This window comes from Setaria viridis, chromosome 1 (genome assembly GCF_005286985.2).
Source record: "Setaria viridis chromosome 1, Setaria_viridis_v4.0, whole genome shotgun sequence".
In the NCBI taxonomy this organism is placed as follows: domain Eukaryota; kingdom Viridiplantae; phylum Streptophyta; class Magnoliopsida; order Poales; family Poaceae; genus Setaria; species Setaria viridis.
In genome coordinates, this window is record NC_048263.2 from 15490590 (window position 1) to 15508471 (window position 17882).

The following is a 17882-nucleotide window of genomic DNA, read 5'->3' on the forward strand; positions in this document are numbered from 1 at the left end:
TTATTTCCTTATCAATTAACAGGTTAGATTGACTGGCACGCCGTGCGGACCGCACCAGGGCGATAACCCGAACAGTAGTTAAGCAAATTCTCCCGGGTCGTATGTCCGACGCTGAGGATCATCGGCCGATTTTTAGCGCAAACACATAGACATGGTAGTTTCATTATGCAGTCTATGTACCAATATCTTATATATATTCCTTTGGTACTTCCAACGAGGTGTTATTTTAACGAAGGATAATTTTACTAAAAGGTGTTATTTTAACAAAGGATAATTTTACTAAAAGAATATGGTCCAGGAGCAAAAAAATGTTGCTTCTGTGATAGTAATGAAACAATTAAGCATCTCTTCTTTAAGTGTCAACAAGCTAACATCATTTGGAGAGTTATTAATATAGCTACTGAGTTAACCCTACCAAAGTGTATAAGGTTAATAGGCATAAGCAAGAAAGAACGACATTTGATTTTTTTGGGTGTGGCAGCTCTTATGTGGGCAATTTAGCGTACGCGTAATTATTTGGTTTTTGAGAAAAAACGGTTTACCTCTTTTATGCAGGCTATCTTCAGGGAGCATATTGATTACGATTTTGGTCCCTATTACAACGTGAGGATGCAAGAGAGACTGACCTCTTAGCAAGCAAGGCACTGGATATGGTCGATTTGGATATATTTGCTAAGAATGGATGCAGAAGTAATAATAGATTTTGCTTTTGATTTCTTCCTTCACTTGGGTACTATTTACCATTTTATTCGTGATCAGGTTGTAAGCTGAAGATATTGTAAACTTAGTTGTGTGCGGTCGTATAGGCCGGAACCTCATCCATTTTCTAAAAAAACTCACAAAATTTAAACTTTAAATTTAATTTGTCTAAGGAGAAAAAAGTGAATGTATTTAGAGTCGTATTTTTATTTAGATAGAAATATGGGAAAATGCTATACGAATTTTGTCCAACCATATTCTATCTGATTTCACCAAGATCAAGCAGTCCATGTTAAAAACGCGCTGATGGGTCCCCTTGCAAATCTGTAGCTCCGTCTGTTACTGTCAGTGATACACGCCCCGTGAACTGGATGGAGGCGGATAAGCCCATGCGGCGATGCCCATGTGCATCGCCTTGCGTGGCACCAGCGCTCTCCAGTCCCCCACTCCACCTCCACAGTCCAGTAATCCAGTCTCGGATCGCCAGGCGGGCAGCGCCGCCGTAGGATGAGCTTGGCTTCAGCCGTTCCTTCCGCGTGGGCATCCCCGGCATTGACGAGGGACACCGCGGGCTCCTGTCGTCGGGCCTGCATACGCCACCATCCGCTCGGTGGCGCGCAGGTGCGCTCCGCGTGCGGATTAGCCTGCCGCTACACGCGTGGCGGCGCACGGCGGCTGCCGGTCGCTCTTGCGGCTGGGGGCAGTTCAGGTGAGGTTTCCTGTTAATTGTCTCGTTGTTTTCGCCCCAAGTTTTGCTGCCTAATTTTTCCTGCAATGTGCAGTCTGAACTAGTTGCGAAATTCAGTTTGGTCTCTTATGTTTCAAAATTGCGTTAATGTAGTTTCTTTTGTTGGATAACGGAATGTTTGAGAGAGAGTACAAGCTTATGTTTGAATAAATTGTTGTGGAATTTGGAAGGAATTGACTGAATTGCAGCTCTATTCGTTGTGATTTTGTGTTGTACAACGGCCCTCCAATAATTGGGGCTCTCTTAGGCGTCATCGGATCTCAAGATAATTATATGAAGTTATTAGGAGGCAATCGGCAAAAATGGCTGGTATATGGACTGACAGTTTGCTTAGAAAATAAAGGTTCAGTGGGGGTCACAAAACCTGCACACTAATCTGACCACAATGTTCGTTTTCCCTAAGGACAGCAGAATTAGTACTTGTGATGCATTGCCAACATGGATGAAATGGGCATCCAATTAATAGAGAAAAATAATATCAGGAGTTCAGAACATGGTATTTAGCTTATCATGATGATCAACATATCAGGAGACAGGAATTCCATGACAAAGAACTCTTTTGTATATGCAATGGTCATCATTAATGATTTGCTCTTGTGATATTAGGTTACCATGGTCAGTTATTACAATCATTCGTCTGTTTTGCATATACCATGATTGATAACCTAATACAACAAAGAACAATGTAATTTGAACCGTGTACATCATGTCTAAAATGAGGAATTCTGGGTGTCTTTCTCTCTGTTTAGGCCATCTTGCTTCAATGAGGTGTAGATGGTCTAGGCTTCTTCACCCTCTTGCTTGAGTCTGTATCCTGAACTTCTTGAATTTCTGTTGCATAATTGGAAATGGGGGTTGAGCCTCGTCTTGAAAAAAAATATCATGTCTAATGTGAAGACATGTGGACCAATTATTCCTGGGTATTTCTATTTGTGTATACTAGCGTGTCATCATACTTATTATGGTATTTAACATGGTATTTATGGTATACTAGCCAAAGCCAGTTCAGATACTTTATCATGATGATCTGCCTTTGGAGACCTTTTATTCAACTTATAAGCACTCAGGGAATCAGGAGTGCCAGCTCACCTGACATGTGGCACTCATTTGTGCCAACCATAGAACTTCTGGTGTGTACCATTTTCTTGTCAGTGTTCCAAACTGGCTTTGAGTAATGTGTTTGTAATTTCTTCCACATTTCAGCTCGTCTCTCTGATGAGCCAACGTTGGCGTAGTGTGGTGGTAAGGCACCACGGGTGGTAGCCTACCTGTCATGGATCGATTCCCAGCAGCCACAACTGGCGTCCAAAGAACGTTGGGGTTTGCCCCCCTTTTCTTTTTTAAAAAAGCTCGTCTCTCTGATGCTAGATAATTAATGCCAGCAACCTGTGTCCTAGGCAATGGATGCAAAAATCAAAATAATTTTAAGGTGGTGGAGGAGTGTTCAATTTGAGAATGATACCTCGTTACTGTTTCTTTCTTTTGTTTGCTTTCACATGTTAGCTAGCAATGCATGTAGTTCATATAATTTTTGTTCCTTGGTATCTGGGCTCACACCATTAAGTACTAATCATTATGGCCACATTCAGATCGCTGGAACACCTGCTTCTCCTGTTCCCCTAAAACATGCAGACCGCTGGACACCTGGACCTGAGCTTAGTGCCATGTAAATTGTAAAGTATACACTTATAGAAATATCCAAAATAGTTGGCCTATTTGTCTTCACATTAGACATGAATATACATGATTTAGATGACATATTGTTATTGATTAAATGCAGTCCTTGTAATGTCAATTGTTTTATGCACTATAATTTAAGTTTATCTGTAATGATTTATTCTATTCAAATGTTGTTTGATTTTTTTCTCTTCAATTATCTTTAGTATTATAATGGCTCAGTTTCTTTCTGTCTGTAGTTGGTGATGTTTTTGTTACAGAGGGCTCAACAAATGTGAAGTTTCCTCAGGAGTTAATAGTTCCAGGCTACACAGGCTCTTTGGTTATACTTGGCACAGGTACATTTTTCTGCCATATTGAAAGTAATATGGCTTGGGAATAGTAGATGTATTGATGCAAAGCACCGAGGTTACATATATAGGCTAGGGTCTCCAAGGTTTATAGGAACATCACCAATCAGGAGATCCTAGCCTAATAGGACACCTACCTAAACCCTAGGGGCGGCGCATGGCAATGGGCCTGTGCGCCCAGCGCCAAGGCCCATAGGGTTGGCCTATACAATCAAGCTGTCTAACACCCCCCGCAGTCTGATCGTCGAGTCGTTGGACATTCAGACTAGACCTGAATTCTGAAAACACCGAGGAAGGAAGGCCTTTGGTGAAGATGTCAGCATATTGCGAAGATGTTGGCACATGCATGACACGAACAACACCAGTGGCGACACGCTCCCAAACAAAATGAAGATCAATCTCAATGTGTTTGGTGCGCTAGTGTTGAACCGGATTGGAGGACATGTAGACAGCACTGATGTTGTCGTAGTAGACCAAGGAGGCGCGCTGAGGGGGAGCATGAAGCTCAACCAGAAGTTGGCGCAGCCATGCAGCTTCAGCAACACCATTAGCAACGACGCGGTACTCAGCTTCAGCACTAGAACGGGACACCGTGTTCTGGCGTTTCGAAGACCAGGACACCAGGTTGTCACCGAGGAAAACCGCATAGCCAGAAGTGGATTTCCGGGTCTCTGGGCAACCGGCCCAGTCATTGTCGGAATACACAAGCAACTCAGCACTAGGAGACAAGCGCAATAGTAAGCCAAGATCCAAAGTGCCTTGAATGTACCGAAGAATCCGCTTCAAAGCAGCCAAGTGTGGTTCACGTGGATCGTGCATGAACAAGCAAACCTGCTGAACAGCATAGGCGATGTCAAGCCTGGTGAAAGTCAGATACTGCAGGGCACCAGCGATACTGCGAAAACCAGACGCATCCTTAACAGGTGGACCATCAACCACTAGCTTAGGATTAGTATCCATCGGAGTTGAGCAAGGCTTGCAATCTGTCATACCAGCACGGTCGAGGATGTCGATCATATACGCTGGGAGAGAAGACCAGTGCCACTTTGCTGAACCTGCATCCCCAAGAAGCGATGTAGCTCCCCAAGACCCTTCATGGAAAACTCCTGCTGCAGAGCCAGAATGGTGTGCCGAAGAAGGTCGGGGGAGGAGGCTGTAAGCACAATATCATCAACGTAGAGAAACAGATAAATCAGATCAGAGCCATGGCTGTAGACAAACAGCGAAGTATCTGACTTGGCCTCCACGAAGCCAAGGGTCACCAGGTAAGCTGCAAAATGACTGTACCATGCCCAAGGTGCCTGCTTGAGGCCATATAGGGACCTGTTCAACTGACAGACAAAGTCAGGATGGGCGGATCCTCGAAACCTGCAGGTTGAGCACAGTAGACGGTCTCCGACAAGGTGCCATGAAGAAATGCATTCTTCACATCGAGCTGATGAATGAGCTAGCCGTGAGAGAGAGCCAGTGACAGAACGGTATGGACTGTGGCAGGCTTCACAACAGGGCTGAAAGTCTCCTCAAAATCAACGCCTGGCCGCTGAGTAAAACCACGAAGAACCCACCGAGCCTTGTATCGTTCGAGTGAACCATCAGATAGGAACTTGTGCTTAAAGATCCATTTACCAGTGACGATGTTGGCGCGAGGGGGATGGGGAACCAAATCCCATGTGTGGTTCTGTAAGAGGGCGGCATGCTCTTCCTCCATAGCAGCCTGCCAATTGGGGTCGGCGAGGGTGCTGTGGAAGGACTTCAGCACAGGCCACAGCGGGGCGGCGTGGTACAGGGCCGGAAGACGGAAACCGCGCTTGGCATGCATCGTCATGGTGTGCTGGTTCCTCACTGGGGAAACCGGCACGGCCCCTCGAGGCAGCAGAGGCAGAGCAGCGGGCGCAGGGTGCGCCGGGGCAGGCGCAACAGGGAGCGCTGGGGCCACGGGCACAGGGTGTGCCGAGGCGGGCACAGGAGGGGGCGTCGGGGCCGCCGGAGGGCGGCGAATGTAGTGGTGGCGCAGGGGGGTCACCAGTGGGCCGGCAGGCGCCAGAGGGCTGGCGTTTGGTGACTTGGGCACCGGCTAGCCGGTAGCTGGGCTGGCAGGTGGTAGCGTGGTCACCTCCTGGTCGACTATGGCCGGCAGATGTCTAGAGAGTGCTGGCGCCAGCAGAGGGTCGGCGAGGGCCGGCTGATGACTGGTGGAGGCCACGTCAGCTGGTGAGGCACTGGCCGCACGTGGCTATGCGGTAGGGGCAGCGTCGGGAGGTCCTGCAGGCAGAAGAAATTGTGATGGTCCTTTGGGGGCCAGCATAGTGTTAGTAAACTCATCCAGGAAACCAAAGTCGTCAGCTGATGGAGAGGGCGATTGTCCCACAAAGGGAAAAGCTGTCTCGTCGAAAATGACATGACGAGAGATGATGACACGGTTGGACGTGCTGCCAAGGCAGCGGTATCCTTTGTGGTGGGGAGAGTAGCCAAGGAAAACGCAAAGAGTGGACCTGGGGGGGAGTTTGTGGCTGGCTGTGGCGGACAGGTTCGGGTAACAGGAGCACCCGAAGACGCGTGGCAGTTTCCCATGAAGTGCAAAGTGCGGTGTCGCAAACTGAAGCGTCTTTGTAGGGAGGATGTTGAGGAAGTATGTGGCAGTCGTGAGGGCCTCAGCCTAGTAGGATGGCGGCATGATAGCCTAGAACAGCAGGGAGCGGATAATATTGTTAGTGGATCTAATGATGCGCCCAGCTTTACCGTTCTGGGAGGATGTGTAGGGACATGACATGCGCAGGTGCATGCCATGGGTGAGGAAGAACGTGCGGGTGCTTGAGTTGTCAAACTCGCGCCCGTTGTCGCACTGGACTGCCTTTATCTTAGCACCGAACTGAGTGGCCACATGAGCAAAGAAATTAGCTAGAGTAGAAAACGTGTTAGTTTGTCAGAGTGGCCTTTATCAGATTTTTTGCATTAATTGCTCAATTAATTTTTAGTTTGTTGGAGTGAGTAAATTCAACAAAAGTTTTCAATTTCCAAAAACATGGTATGTTGAGAAAAATTTGGTAGTATATGCCAATTTAAAGAGTATTCAGAATGGAAACCTCAGGTATAAGTTGAACTTTAAGCCTCTAACTCATGGAATTATTGAATCTAATAAGGTGGGCTTTATGTTATTACTCAGTTTAAGTGTTGTTTTTGAGATATCGTAACCTCAACATATCAAAACAGGGTTCCAGGGTCATGGAATCTTTCAAATATGCTGCATCGGACACACCCTCGGAGTAGTAATTCCACAAGTAGCTTTAATTTTTATGAAATATGTCCATTATGTCCTTATTTTTTTAAAGAAAAAGTTATTTCACATACTACAATAAAAATTAAGAGTAAAAATTAGGACTTGGAAAATGTGAAAAGTTCTTATATTTTGGACCCAAAACAGTTGGAATGAACTTTAGAAGTGCTAAACAGTTTTTTTTTCTCGAAAAGAGAGTTGCATATCTTTATATTAAGACGAAGAGGTAAACATGTAGAAACCCTTGACAGACCCCACACAAACACATGCCAATAGAACTGTGAAATTGTGCATGTCAAGCTTATCCAAATCTTCACACTGTTTCAGAGAGAGAAATGACCTTTTTTTGCAGGATGATCTATAGAATAAAGTGCACCAGAACAAGTTTTTGCTTTACCTTTTTGATACATTACCCAAATGAGAAGTACGTGAGGGCTTGCAGTAGTGGGAATTTGTGTTTAATCCCACATGATTGGTTCTAGCTGTCAGAGCTAATCCTTTGGAGACAATCCATAGAAATCCGGTTTGCCATTTTAGGTGATGTGAGGGTGAAAGCCGAACGGTTACTGTGCCATGGAGTCATGAACTTTTCTAAACGTAATAAAAAAATTCATTTGGAAGAATTTCTAGGAGCTGACCAGGGACACTTGACTAGAGATGGAGCCTTGGCACCCACTTTTTGCCTTCAATAAAGGCTAGGAGGAGTTGAAACTACAGTACTATTTATAAAATGAAAATGGAAGTATTCTGGAAAGATTTTTTGTTCATATGTAATGTTATGTGGGGACAGCATTGTCAATGGTATCTCTATGCTTGTTTCGATTAGTTCGATTTGTTTTGTTAGATTGCTTACACAATTAAACCTCAGCAAGGCTATCTCTTTGCTTGTTTGCTAGGCTAGACTGGATCTTGCTAAAAAGACACTTAACAATCTGATTTTCTTAAGCAACAAACAAAGAAGTCAGAAGCCTCTTCATCTCTCGTATCTTCTTTGGCCAGCTCACTCATGCTACAGTTTTGGGTGTGTGTGGGTCGGAGGTGGGGACCCATTAGCAGCTGGCGACAATCAAAGTTATCGGTTCTGCTCTTAATATCATGGCCACACCATATATCTGTAGAAATATATTTTTTAATTTAATGTATGCGTGTATTATATTGTTTACAGTTCACAATTTGATTTTTAGTCACTTCTAGGTTACAGAGATAAGTTCTTTGTCAAAGTATATGCTGCAGCATTCTATGTGGATTACTCACTTGGCATTGACACTGCGCAGTGGAAAGAAAAGATTGGTATTGAGAGCTTTGATTCTAACTCTGTTTTCAATTCCATTTTCAAAGGTAAGATACAACTAACAGTGCCAAAACGATTTAAGAAAGCATAATTTGTGCTAATGTTAGTATTTTATTGTGCAGCACCGGTTGTGAAATCATTGAGTATTATCCTTGTTAGAGATGTTGATGGCAAGACCTTTGTGAATGCTCTGAATGATGTCATTGCTCGCCAAATAAAAAACCCAAATGCTGAGGAAGCATCTTCCCTATCAACGTTCCAGAATACCTTTCTTGGGCGCAATCTCAAACAGGGCACAAGCATATATTTAACTTGGCTTGAACCCTCAAGAATGCTGGTGAGTTACAGTCAATTCTGTGAATCTTATGAATTCTCCATGTCCATGATGTTAAATTTCTAGAAGTCTAAAATATAATATTTCATAAACTATTTAGAGCTACAAGGTCAAGAGGCAATTATCCCACGATGCCACAGTGAATACACTGTGATCATACAAGAGTTAGCAATTCTTCTTTAGGGCTTGATGTCCTTAGGTTAGAGCTCACATTTACCTATGTTGAACTACTGATAATCTGTCAGAACACTATCCAAGGTGCATCGTGGTAATGAGGCCAATTTCATCACCTCTGGCAATAGATGGTAGCACTAGCACAATTGGATATGGTGAAATGCAAATGACCAACTAACTTCTTTCGGTCAGATGTAAATTTGTTTAGTTTGCTGGATAAGTCTTGGCTTTCTTGTGGGGTTGCTGGACAGTGGGACTGCTGTCCTCCTTGTTGACTGGAGGAGGACAGTGGGGCTGCTGTAGATACTGCTAGTCCTTTGTTGACTGAAGGAGGACAGTGGGGCTGCAGCATATGCTTGCTGCAGCACCACTTTTGTTGACTACTTTTAGGGTAGGACAGTCCTAGGCATCTTAGACTAGATAGGACAGCATCAAAAAGGCATCTTAGACTAGCATATGCCTTGATGCTTGGCTGGTTGGCTGCTTGGCCAGCTATAAATATGTATCCCCAACCCTTGGTTGGACATGGTATTGTGGAAAGAAAACCCAGAAAATTGCCCCAACTCTTCCTAGTGCCATCCTCTCGATGAGAGTTACAGTTCAGATCCTAACAACTGGTATCAGAGCCGTATTATCCTGTAGCTTGAACATCTCCTGCTCACAACCCTCCCCAGCCACCTTTCGTCCCCAGCCGGTAGCAGAAGCACCGGCTGTCCCTGCTCACTCCTCTCCCTCCACGCAGACGAGCGGCAGCTCGTCGGAAGCAGCCTCTTCCCCACGCAGCCCCCCGGTAGCGCGCTATGTCCGCAGGACAGTCTCAGCACTCGGTCGCCTCGAGCGCACGACGTCGGCAGGAGGCCGAGCTCGCTGCGGCAGAGGAGCGTACCCGAGTGGCGGCGGAGACCGCTGCGGCGGCGGCAAGGGCGTCGAGGCTGGCGGCGGCGGAGCTGGCTGCAGCAAGGACGGAAGCGGAAGCGGCGGCGGCGGCAGATGCCGCACGTGCGGCGGCAGCGGAGCTCGAGACTCTACGTGGCGGTAGCATCAGCAGCGCTACCTCTGCCGATGGCGGTACCGACGTAGAGCTCGTGCAAGCAAGGGAGGCGGCACAGGAGCGGGCGGCGCAGTGGGCAGCCGAGCACCCCCGCGGGCGCGGCGGCGGCAGCCTCGAGGGCGTGCACGCGCGACGACCGTGTTCCTGGCGGACATGGTGACCGCGACTTCCAGGGCGACCCGCACATCGACGTCGCACTGGAGGTCCAGCGATTGCGGGAGAGGGCTGCCCAGCTGGAGGCGGAGATGGAGTTCGATCGACGGCACGGCGGCCGGGTCGACGGAGAGCGCGGCCCTTACAGGCAGCGTGGCTCTCCCTCCCCGGACCGTCGTCATGGCTGCCACGGGGCCCATGCTGTTGTCAGGGAAGTTGGCCCCGGTGGTGGGTGGCCTACCCTCACCAAGACCAACTACGTCGAGTGGGCCGCGGTGATGAGGGTGAGGCTCCAGGTGCGGCACATGTGGGAGGCAGTCCGGTACGGCGACGTCGACTACGATGAGGATCGACGGGCGCTGGACGCCCTTATCGCTGCAGTCCCGCCCGAGATGCAGTTCTCGCTTTCCCAGAAGCGAACTGCCAAGGAGGCTTGGGACGCCGTCGCTGCGGCACGCATCGGTAGCGATCGCGCCCGCAAGTCCACACTGCAAGCACTTCGCAAGGAGTGGGAGAACCTGGCCTTCAAGCCAGGTGAGGACGTTGATGACTTTGCTCTCCGTCTCAACACTCTGTTGCAGAAGATGGTGCAGTACGGCGACGACACCTACGGCGAGGAGAGAGCTGTCGAGAAGCTCCTCCGCTGCGTACCCGAGAAGTACAAGCAGATCGCTCGCTCGATCGAGTCTCTACTGGACCTCTCCAGGATGTCGATCGAGGAGGCGATAGGTCGCCTCAAGGTCGTCGACAGCGACGAGCCACAGCCTCCCTCAGGGCCCGTCATCATCGGCGGGAAGCTCCATTTCACTCGGGAGCAATGGGAGGCCCGCCAGGGTGATCGGAAGAAGGGGGAGCCTTCTTCCTCGACAGGCGGCCGCAGGCGCGGCAAGCCACGCAAGGCGCCCAAGGCTCGACGAGGTGCCGAGGGCGGTGCGCGAGGAGGCGCCCAGGGTGGTGCTGGCGGTGCACGAGGAGGCGCCCAGGGTGGTGCCGCCGGCGAGCACAGGCCGCCACGAGACGACACGTGCCGCAACTGTGGCAGGCTTGGCCATTGGGCCAAGGACTGTCGACAGCCAAGACGCGGCCAGGCTCACGTCGCACTAGCGGAGGAGGAGGAGCCAGCTCTGCTCCTGGCACATGCAAGCATCGAGCTAACTCCAGCGGCATCGGCCGCAGCGGTTCTCCTCCACCTTGACGAGCCGAGGGCACACGCCTTCCTCGGCGACGGCTCCAGCAACGATAGGACTGAGGGGTGGTGCCTCGACACCGGCGCTACCCAGCACATGACCGGTCGGCGAGAGTTCTTCACCGAGCTTGACTCTAGCATCCGAGGCACCGTCAAGTTTGGGGATGCCTCCGGCGTAGAGATCAAGGGCGTCGGCTCCGTCATCTTCACCGCCGAGTTTGGAGAGCACAGGCTGCTCACCGGAGTGTACTACATCCCCGCGCTGAGGAACTCTATCATCAGCTTGGGACAGCTGGAAGAGAACGGCTCGCGCGTGGTGATCGACGACGGAGTCATGAGGATTTGGGACCGCCGTCGTCGCCTCCTTGCCAAGGTAACCAGAGGCGCAAATCGCCTCTACATCCTTAATGTGCAGGTGGCACAACCCTTCTGCCTTGCTGCTCGTCGGGACGACAGGGCGTGGCAGTGGCACGAGCGCTTCGGGCACCTTCATTTCGAGGCCCTGAAGCAACTCAGTGCCAAGGAGATGGTGCGAGGCCTACCATGTCTTGATCACGTGGAGCAGTTCTACGATGTCTGTGTGTTGACAAAGCAGAGGCGGCTCCCATTTCCCCAGCAGGCGAGCTTCCGAGCCAAGGAGCGGCTCGAGCTCGTGCACGGGGACTTGTGTGGCCCGGTGACACCGGCCACACCCGGAGGACGACGCTACTTCTTGCTGCTCGTCGACGACCTCTCCCGCTACATGTGGGTGATGATCCTCGGCAGCAAGGGGGAGGCTGCGACCGCCATCAGGCGCACGCAGGCTGCTGCGGAGGCGGAGTGTGGCCGCAAGCTGCGCGTTCTGCGCACCGACAACGGCGGCGAATTCACGGCGGCTGAGTTCGCGTCGTACTGCGCTGATGAGGGCATTCAGCGCCACTACTCCGCGCCGTACAGCCCGCAGCAGAACGGCGTCGTTGAGCGGCGCAACCAGACGGTTGTGGGGATGACTCGGGCCCTCCTCAAGCAGAGGGGGATGCCGGCTATTCTCTGGGGAGAGGCGGTAGTGACGGCCGTCTATATCCTCAACCGCTCGCCCACCAAGGCGCTCGACGGCAGGACGCCATACGAGGCTTGGCATGGGCGCAAGCCGGCGGTGTCCCACCTGCGGGTCTTCGGCTGCCTCGCGTTTGCCAAGGAGCTTGGCCACATCGGCAAGCTTGACAACAGGAGTACTCCAGGAGTGTTCATCGGTTACGCAGAGGGCTCGAAGGCCTACCGCATTCTCGACCCGGAGACGCAGCGTGTGCGCACAGCGCGCGATGTTGTGTTCGACGAAGGGCGAGGATGGGCATGGGACAAGGCGGTGGATGACGGTTCGACTCCGACGTACGACGACTTCACCGTCGAGTACGTCCACTTCGAGGGAGCTGGGGGAGTAGGCAACTCTTCTTCGTCGAGCGTGCCTACCTCGGTGCCCGAACCTCCACCGACTCCGACGCCTGCTACTCCGGCAGTGCCACGCTCTCCAGCCGCGACTTCAGCTGCGACGAGCTTCTCGCCGGCACCACCACAGCCGGCGACGCCACGTACTCCAGCACCGACGGCCACTCCTCCGGGCACGTCTACTCCAGCACCAGCTCATGTCGAGCACAGCCCGGTGGAGTTCGCCACTCCGCTCTCTCATGACGAGGAGCGCATCGACGCGTACCACGACGGCGAGCAGTTGCGGTACCGTACGATGGAAGACCTCCTCGACGACCAGCCGGTGCTGGGACTGGTGCCTCGCGACCTGGAGGCACAGTTGCACCTTGCATGCGACGATGGTGAACCTCGGTCTTTCGCGGAGGCCGAGAGACACGCGGCATGGCGCGCTGCGATGCAGTCGGAGATGGACGCGGTTGAGAAGAACCGCACCTGGGAGCTTGCTGACCTCCCTCGTGGTCACCGCGCGATCACCCTTAAGTGGGTGTTCAAGCTGAAGAGGGATGAAGCCGGTGCCATCGTCAAGCACAAGGCTCGCTTGGTGGCACGCGGGTTCGTGCAGCAAGAGGGGATCGACTTCGACGATGCTTTCGCCCCCGTGGCACGGATGGAGTCCGTGCGACTCCTCCTTGCGCTGGCCGCCCAGGAAGGCTGGCGCGTTCATCACATGGACGTTAAGTCGGCGTTTCTTAACGACGACTTGAAGGAGGAGGTCTACGTACACCAGCCGCCGAGTTTTGCGACCCCCGGCAAGGAGGGCAAGGTGCTGCGCTTGCGCAAGGCCCTCTATGGCCTGCGGCAGGCTCCGAGGGCGTGGAATGCCAAGTTGGATTCCACGCTCAAAGGGATGGGCTTCGAGCAAAGCCCGCACGAGGCGGCCATCTACCGGCGGGGCAATGGAGCAAATGCCCTGCTGGTGGGTGTCTACGTCGACGACTTGGTGATCACCGGCACCAAGGATGCGGAGGTGGCGGCGTTCAAGGAAGAAATGAAGGCCACCTTCCAGATGAGTGACCTGGGGCCTCTCTCCTTCTACCTGGGGATCGAGGTGCACCAGGATGATTCCGGGATCATGCTTCGACAGACCGCCTACGCCAAGCGCGTCGTGGAGCTAGCCGGGCTCACCGACTGCAACCCAGCTCTCACTCCGATGGAGGAGAGGCTGAAGCTGAGCCGCGACAGCACGACGGAGGAGGTAGACGCTACGCAGTACCGGCGTCTTGTGGGGAGCCTTCGCTATCTCGCCCACACACGGCCGGACTTGGCATTCTCCGTCGGCTACGTCAGTCGGTTCATGCAGCGACCGACGATGGAGCACCAGCAGGCCGTGAAGAGGATCGTCCGCTACGTGGCGGGGACCCTCGACCACGGTCTCTTCTACCCGAGGTGTCTCGGGGCGGCACACTTCGTCGGGTACAGCGACAGCGACCACGCCGGCGACATCGACACCAGCAAGAGCACGAGCGGGATTCTCTTCTTCCTCGGCAAGTGCCTCGTTAGCTGGCAGTCGGTCAAGCAGCAGGTGGTGGCGCTGTCCAGCTGCGAGGCCGAGTACATAGCGGCCTCCACTGCTTCGACTCAGGCGCTTTGGCTTGCTCGACTGCTCGGTGATCTCCTTGGCAGAGACACTACAGCAGTGGAGCTCAGGGTGGACAGCAAGTCCGCTCTGGCCCTGGCAAAGAATCCCGTTTTCCATGAGCGGAGCAAGCACATCCGGGTGAGGTACCACTTCATCCGAGGCTGCTTGGAGGAAGGAAGTATCAAGGCGAGCTACATCAACACCAAGGATCAGCTTGCGGACCTACTCACCAAGCCCCTTGGGAGGATCAAGTTCCTTGAGCTCTGTTCCCGGACCGGGATGGTCCAACGTTCCCACAAGACGACGCACAAGGCTTAGGGGGAGAATGCTGGATAAGTCTTGGCTTTCTTGTGGGGTTGCTGGACAGTGGGATTGCTGTCCTCCTTGTTGACTGGAGGAGGACAGTGGGGCTGCTGTAGATACTGCTAGTCCTTTGTTGACTGAAGGAGGACAGTGGGGCTGCAGCATATGCTTGCTGCAGCACCACTTTTGTTGACTACTTTTAGGGTAGGACAGTCCTAGGCATCTTAGACTAGATAGGACAGCATCAAAAAGGCATCTTAGACTAGCATATGCCTTGATGCTTGGCTGGTTGGCTGCTTGGCCAGCTATAAATATGTATCCCCAACCCTTGGTTGGATATGGTATTGTGGAAAGAAAACCCAGAAAATTGCCCTAACTCTTCCTAGTGCCATCCTCTCGATGAGAGTTACAGTTCAGATCCTAACATAGTTCACTACTGGTACAAGAACTGATAAATTGCATTAATCAAAAATGGCAGACACAGTGTCACCAATTTTATGTGCACAATAATCTATATTTCAATCTACCAGGATGTAAATTTTATTGGTTTGACTATATTTTAACCTACCAGGATGTATATCTTATTGGTTTCACTAGAGCCAAACTTTCAAAATGGTAGAGCTCGATGTTTACTTGAGCTTGACAAATAGCTCGAATTTAATCCAAGCTTAACTAGAGATCTGCAGTTCTTTTCATGATGATGCTGTTTGCTACTTGATTTTTTTAGTTTAGTAGATTTATTTAGTTTTGTAAGTTATTACTTATTAGCCAGACATTGATTTAACCATTGCATTTAAGAAGACTTATAAAAGTCCAAAAAAATGACCTGTAGAGATTTTATGTAGACAGAGAACACGAGTTTGATACCTTTTAACTTCTGTTGTTGTAGATCTCCATTTCAGAAAATCAAGATCTAAGTCAAGTCGATGCAGAGATAAAATCTGCTACTGTTAATTATGCTCTATACGATGGCTTCTTTGGTAATTCTCCCGTGTCGCCTTCTCTGAGATCATCTACTGCTCAGTTGCTGGAAGCTCTTCTTACAAAGTGACAGTAAAGTCATGGTCTGCCTATACGTGGTTGATGGGTACGGATAGGGATGCAAGTACCCAATAGTTTGTTGTCAGCTGATAAAATTACGATGGCATGTCACTCTATTTTATTTTCCCTCCCAAGTTATTTACACAGAATGCCATTCTAGTGCATTTTATCAATATTTTTTATCGACCCAATGATCCAAAATATGTATAACTTGTATCCCTAGGTGCGGATGAGTAGTCCCTCTTATTCCCGAGAAACGCGTCCGGGTACCCATGATTAATAGCCTCTTTGATACAGGAAACTAATTTAATTCTGAGACAGTTCGTATGTATATTTTTGCCATTGCGTTGACAACAGTCTGCTTACCGGTCCTCCTTACATTTTCATCATTCAATTTGCCCACCCCAATCTACTTGAGACTAGGCTTTGTTGGCAACTTGGAACATTCCCCAATCTACTTGGGACTAGGCTTTGTTGACAACTTGGAACGTTGTCACATGAGTTTTATGAGTTGTCATGTGAGTTTTTTAAGTCCTGACTATAAAGAAGAAATCTGCAACCTATGGCGAGTTTGGATGTTATGACTTATGACTGACAAGTTTCTAGCAGATCTGAACAAAGAAAAATTACGGTCTTTGGCCCGGCCCATCAGCCGGCTTTAAATTCAGTCCTTCTAGGCTTCGATCATGTGACATTCAGTCCTTGTGTGCGTGTGTTCTTAGTAAATTCTTCCCTTGTATGATTTCTGTCGGCGCAAGAGTTCTTGATTGTGGTTTGGCTGAAAGAGTTGGATATGGATAATCTCATTTCTCCGCGCAACAAGTACTTTGAGATTGCTCGTTGCAGTTGCCCGCGACAACGAGACGTATAGTTTGTCCACGTGAGCACCAGATTCCAATACGTTGGAGATTGTTTGCCCCAGTGCTTATGGACGGTCATTGCAAACCTAGATCTTATTAGACCTAGACCCTGCTTCCTCTTAAACAAAAAGGGGGACATTTTATCATTAGATGGCAAAAATGTTACTCATGGAAGAGTGACTCTTCCCAATATTTCTTCCCATTTTAAAATCGTTGGTAATTCCTTTTTCTTGTCATAAAAGGTAGTAACTGGCCTCAGCCCACCAAGAAAATACTTTGGGAAAGAAATACTACCCATCTGACGTCCCATGCAAGGAAGGCACATGGATCGAACCAGGCGGCTGTGGAGCCCTCCATGTAAACACGTATGGCCTCGCACAGGCGGCAACCTACGCCGCAATTCCAAGAAATGGTAGGGAAGCAATTCGTTCCGCCCCCAAATTTACTTATTCTTTAGCAAGGCTTGGGATACATACTCCAATGCACGGAAGGAAAAGAAAGCCCAAATAGCTGAATCTACCTTCCTTTACTTCCCCAGCTAGCTCACTCTCATTAGTCATCTTGCTCTGCTTCCTTGCTCCATGAAACAAAAACCAATACAAAGGACCTGCGAACAAGACAGTTTCTTCTGAATTCCCACTCCAAACTCCCAACGCGTGCCTTCTGCATAATTGTCTTCTCCATATTACCATATTCCTGAATCTACAGCGCCCATGGGACTCTGCGCATCCATGTTGCCATGGAAGGCCAAGAGGGAACAGCCCGAGCCCAGGCGTGGCACGCCCAAGGCGCTCTTCGTCATCAGGAACGATGGCAGGCTGTCCAAGCCAGAGGCACTGGTGTTCCACCCACACAGCTATGGCCGCTCGGGGTTACAGAAACCTGGCGGAGCGGACAGCAGGAAGCATGAGAAGTGCAGGTACGATTGCAAAGACGTGCTGACTATGAGGCTTCGTGCGCCTAAGCCCCCCAGGATCCCATGCGGAAGCACCAGAAGCGTCGCAGTGGAGCCGATGGCAGCTGACGAGGTAAGACCACCGGTGTCCAGGGGCATGACGGCTGATGGTAGGGGAGCGGCAGCATCAGCAGAGGGGTGCAGGACTCCAATGACGCCGAGGAGGACGCCATTGTGGCAGCGGAGGATACTCATGGGGACACGGTGCGAGTTGCCACGGTTCAGTGGGCTCATACTGTATGATGAGCATGGCCGGCCCCTGCAGAGCAGCTCCCAGAAAAGAGCAGACCACCTGATAAGCAGAGCAAGCAAATATGAGTCCAAGGTAACGAATTGTATTACTTTGAGATCTCAGTGTTGAATAGCATTCATTTCTAGATGTCTCAAAAATAAAAGTTGATTATTATCAGGGCAAAAAGACGACTGCCAGGACAACCACAACTCTAAGGGACCTCCTGTAGTCAGTAAATTGTTATTGCCTTATTACTGGTAGCGGCTTGCACCTTTGCAAGTGCTTAGAGATGACTATTGTATTGATATTTCTCGTGTAAAGTGGCCAGCCATTATAGACATGGAGATTCACATACTGGTACAGTAATATTATCCATGTCAGGGTCATCTTTGCACCATAGTTTCAAGTTATTTTGTTATAACCATCAGATTGTTCAGCTTGACAGTACCATCAAGCAAGCACCTAAGAACAGAGCATTTGGCCTCTGAAAAAGGAAAAAGAAAAAGAATAC

The 17882-nt window shown here is 50.2% G+C and overlaps 2 protein-coding genes across 3 annotated transcripts; both read left to right on the forward strand.

Annotated features, from left to right (window-relative positions):
* The first annotated feature begins 1089 nt into the window (after positions 1 to 1089).
* LOC117848012 (fatty-acid-binding protein 3, chloroplastic) lies at positions 1090 to 15655 on the forward strand. 2 transcript variants are annotated; one of them, XM_034729319.2, is made up of 5 exons: positions 1091 to 1408; positions 3364 to 3462; positions 7943 to 8086; positions 8162 to 8376; positions 15173 to 15655. In XM_034729319.2, the coding sequence occupies exons 1-5, from the start codon at positions 1207 to 1209 to the stop codon at positions 15332 to 15334; spliced, it is 822 nt and encodes a 273-aa protein (XP_034585210.1). In that variant the 5' UTR covers positions 1091 to 1206; the 3' UTR covers positions 15335 to 15655. The 2 variants fall into 2 exon arrangements, with proteins under 2 accessions (XP_072148929.1, XP_034585210.1); XM_072292828.1 differs by lacking the exon at positions 3364 to 3462 and having other exon boundaries at positions 1090 to 1408.
* Positions 15656 to 16497: 842 nt separating this feature from the next.
* LOC117848023 (uncharacterized) lies at positions 16498 to 17746 on the forward strand. Its single transcript, XM_034729328.2, has 2 exons — positions 16498 to 17464; positions 17550 to 17746. Exons 1-2 carry the CDS (start codon positions 16898 to 16900, stop codon positions 17598 to 17600), a joined length of 618 nt encoding a protein of 205 aa, XP_034585219.1. The 5' UTR covers positions 16498 to 16897; the 3' UTR covers positions 17601 to 17746.
* The last annotated feature ends 136 nt before the right edge of the window (positions 17747 to 17882 follow it).

Coding starts and splice junctions, on each gene's coding strand:
- LOC117848012 (XM_034729319.2), top strand. CDS start 1,207: ATGAGCTTGGCTTCAGCCGTTCCTTCCGCGTGGGCATCCCCGGCATTG. Junction 1,409..3,363: donor TGCGGCTGGGGGCAGTTCAG/GTGAGGTTTCCT, acceptor TTCTGTCTGTAG/TTGGTGATGTTTTTGTTACA. Junction 3,463..7,942: donor TTTGGTTATACTTGGCACAG/GTACATTTTTCT, acceptor AGTCACTTCTAG/GTTACAGAGATAAGTTCTTT.
- LOC117848023 (XM_034729328.2), top strand. CDS start 16,898: ATGGGACTCTGCGCATCCATGTTGCCATGGAAGGCCAAGAGGGAACAG. Junction 17,465..17,549: donor CAAGCAAATATGAGTCCAAG/GTAACGAATTGT, acceptor GATTATTATCAG/GGCAAAAAGACGACTGCCAG.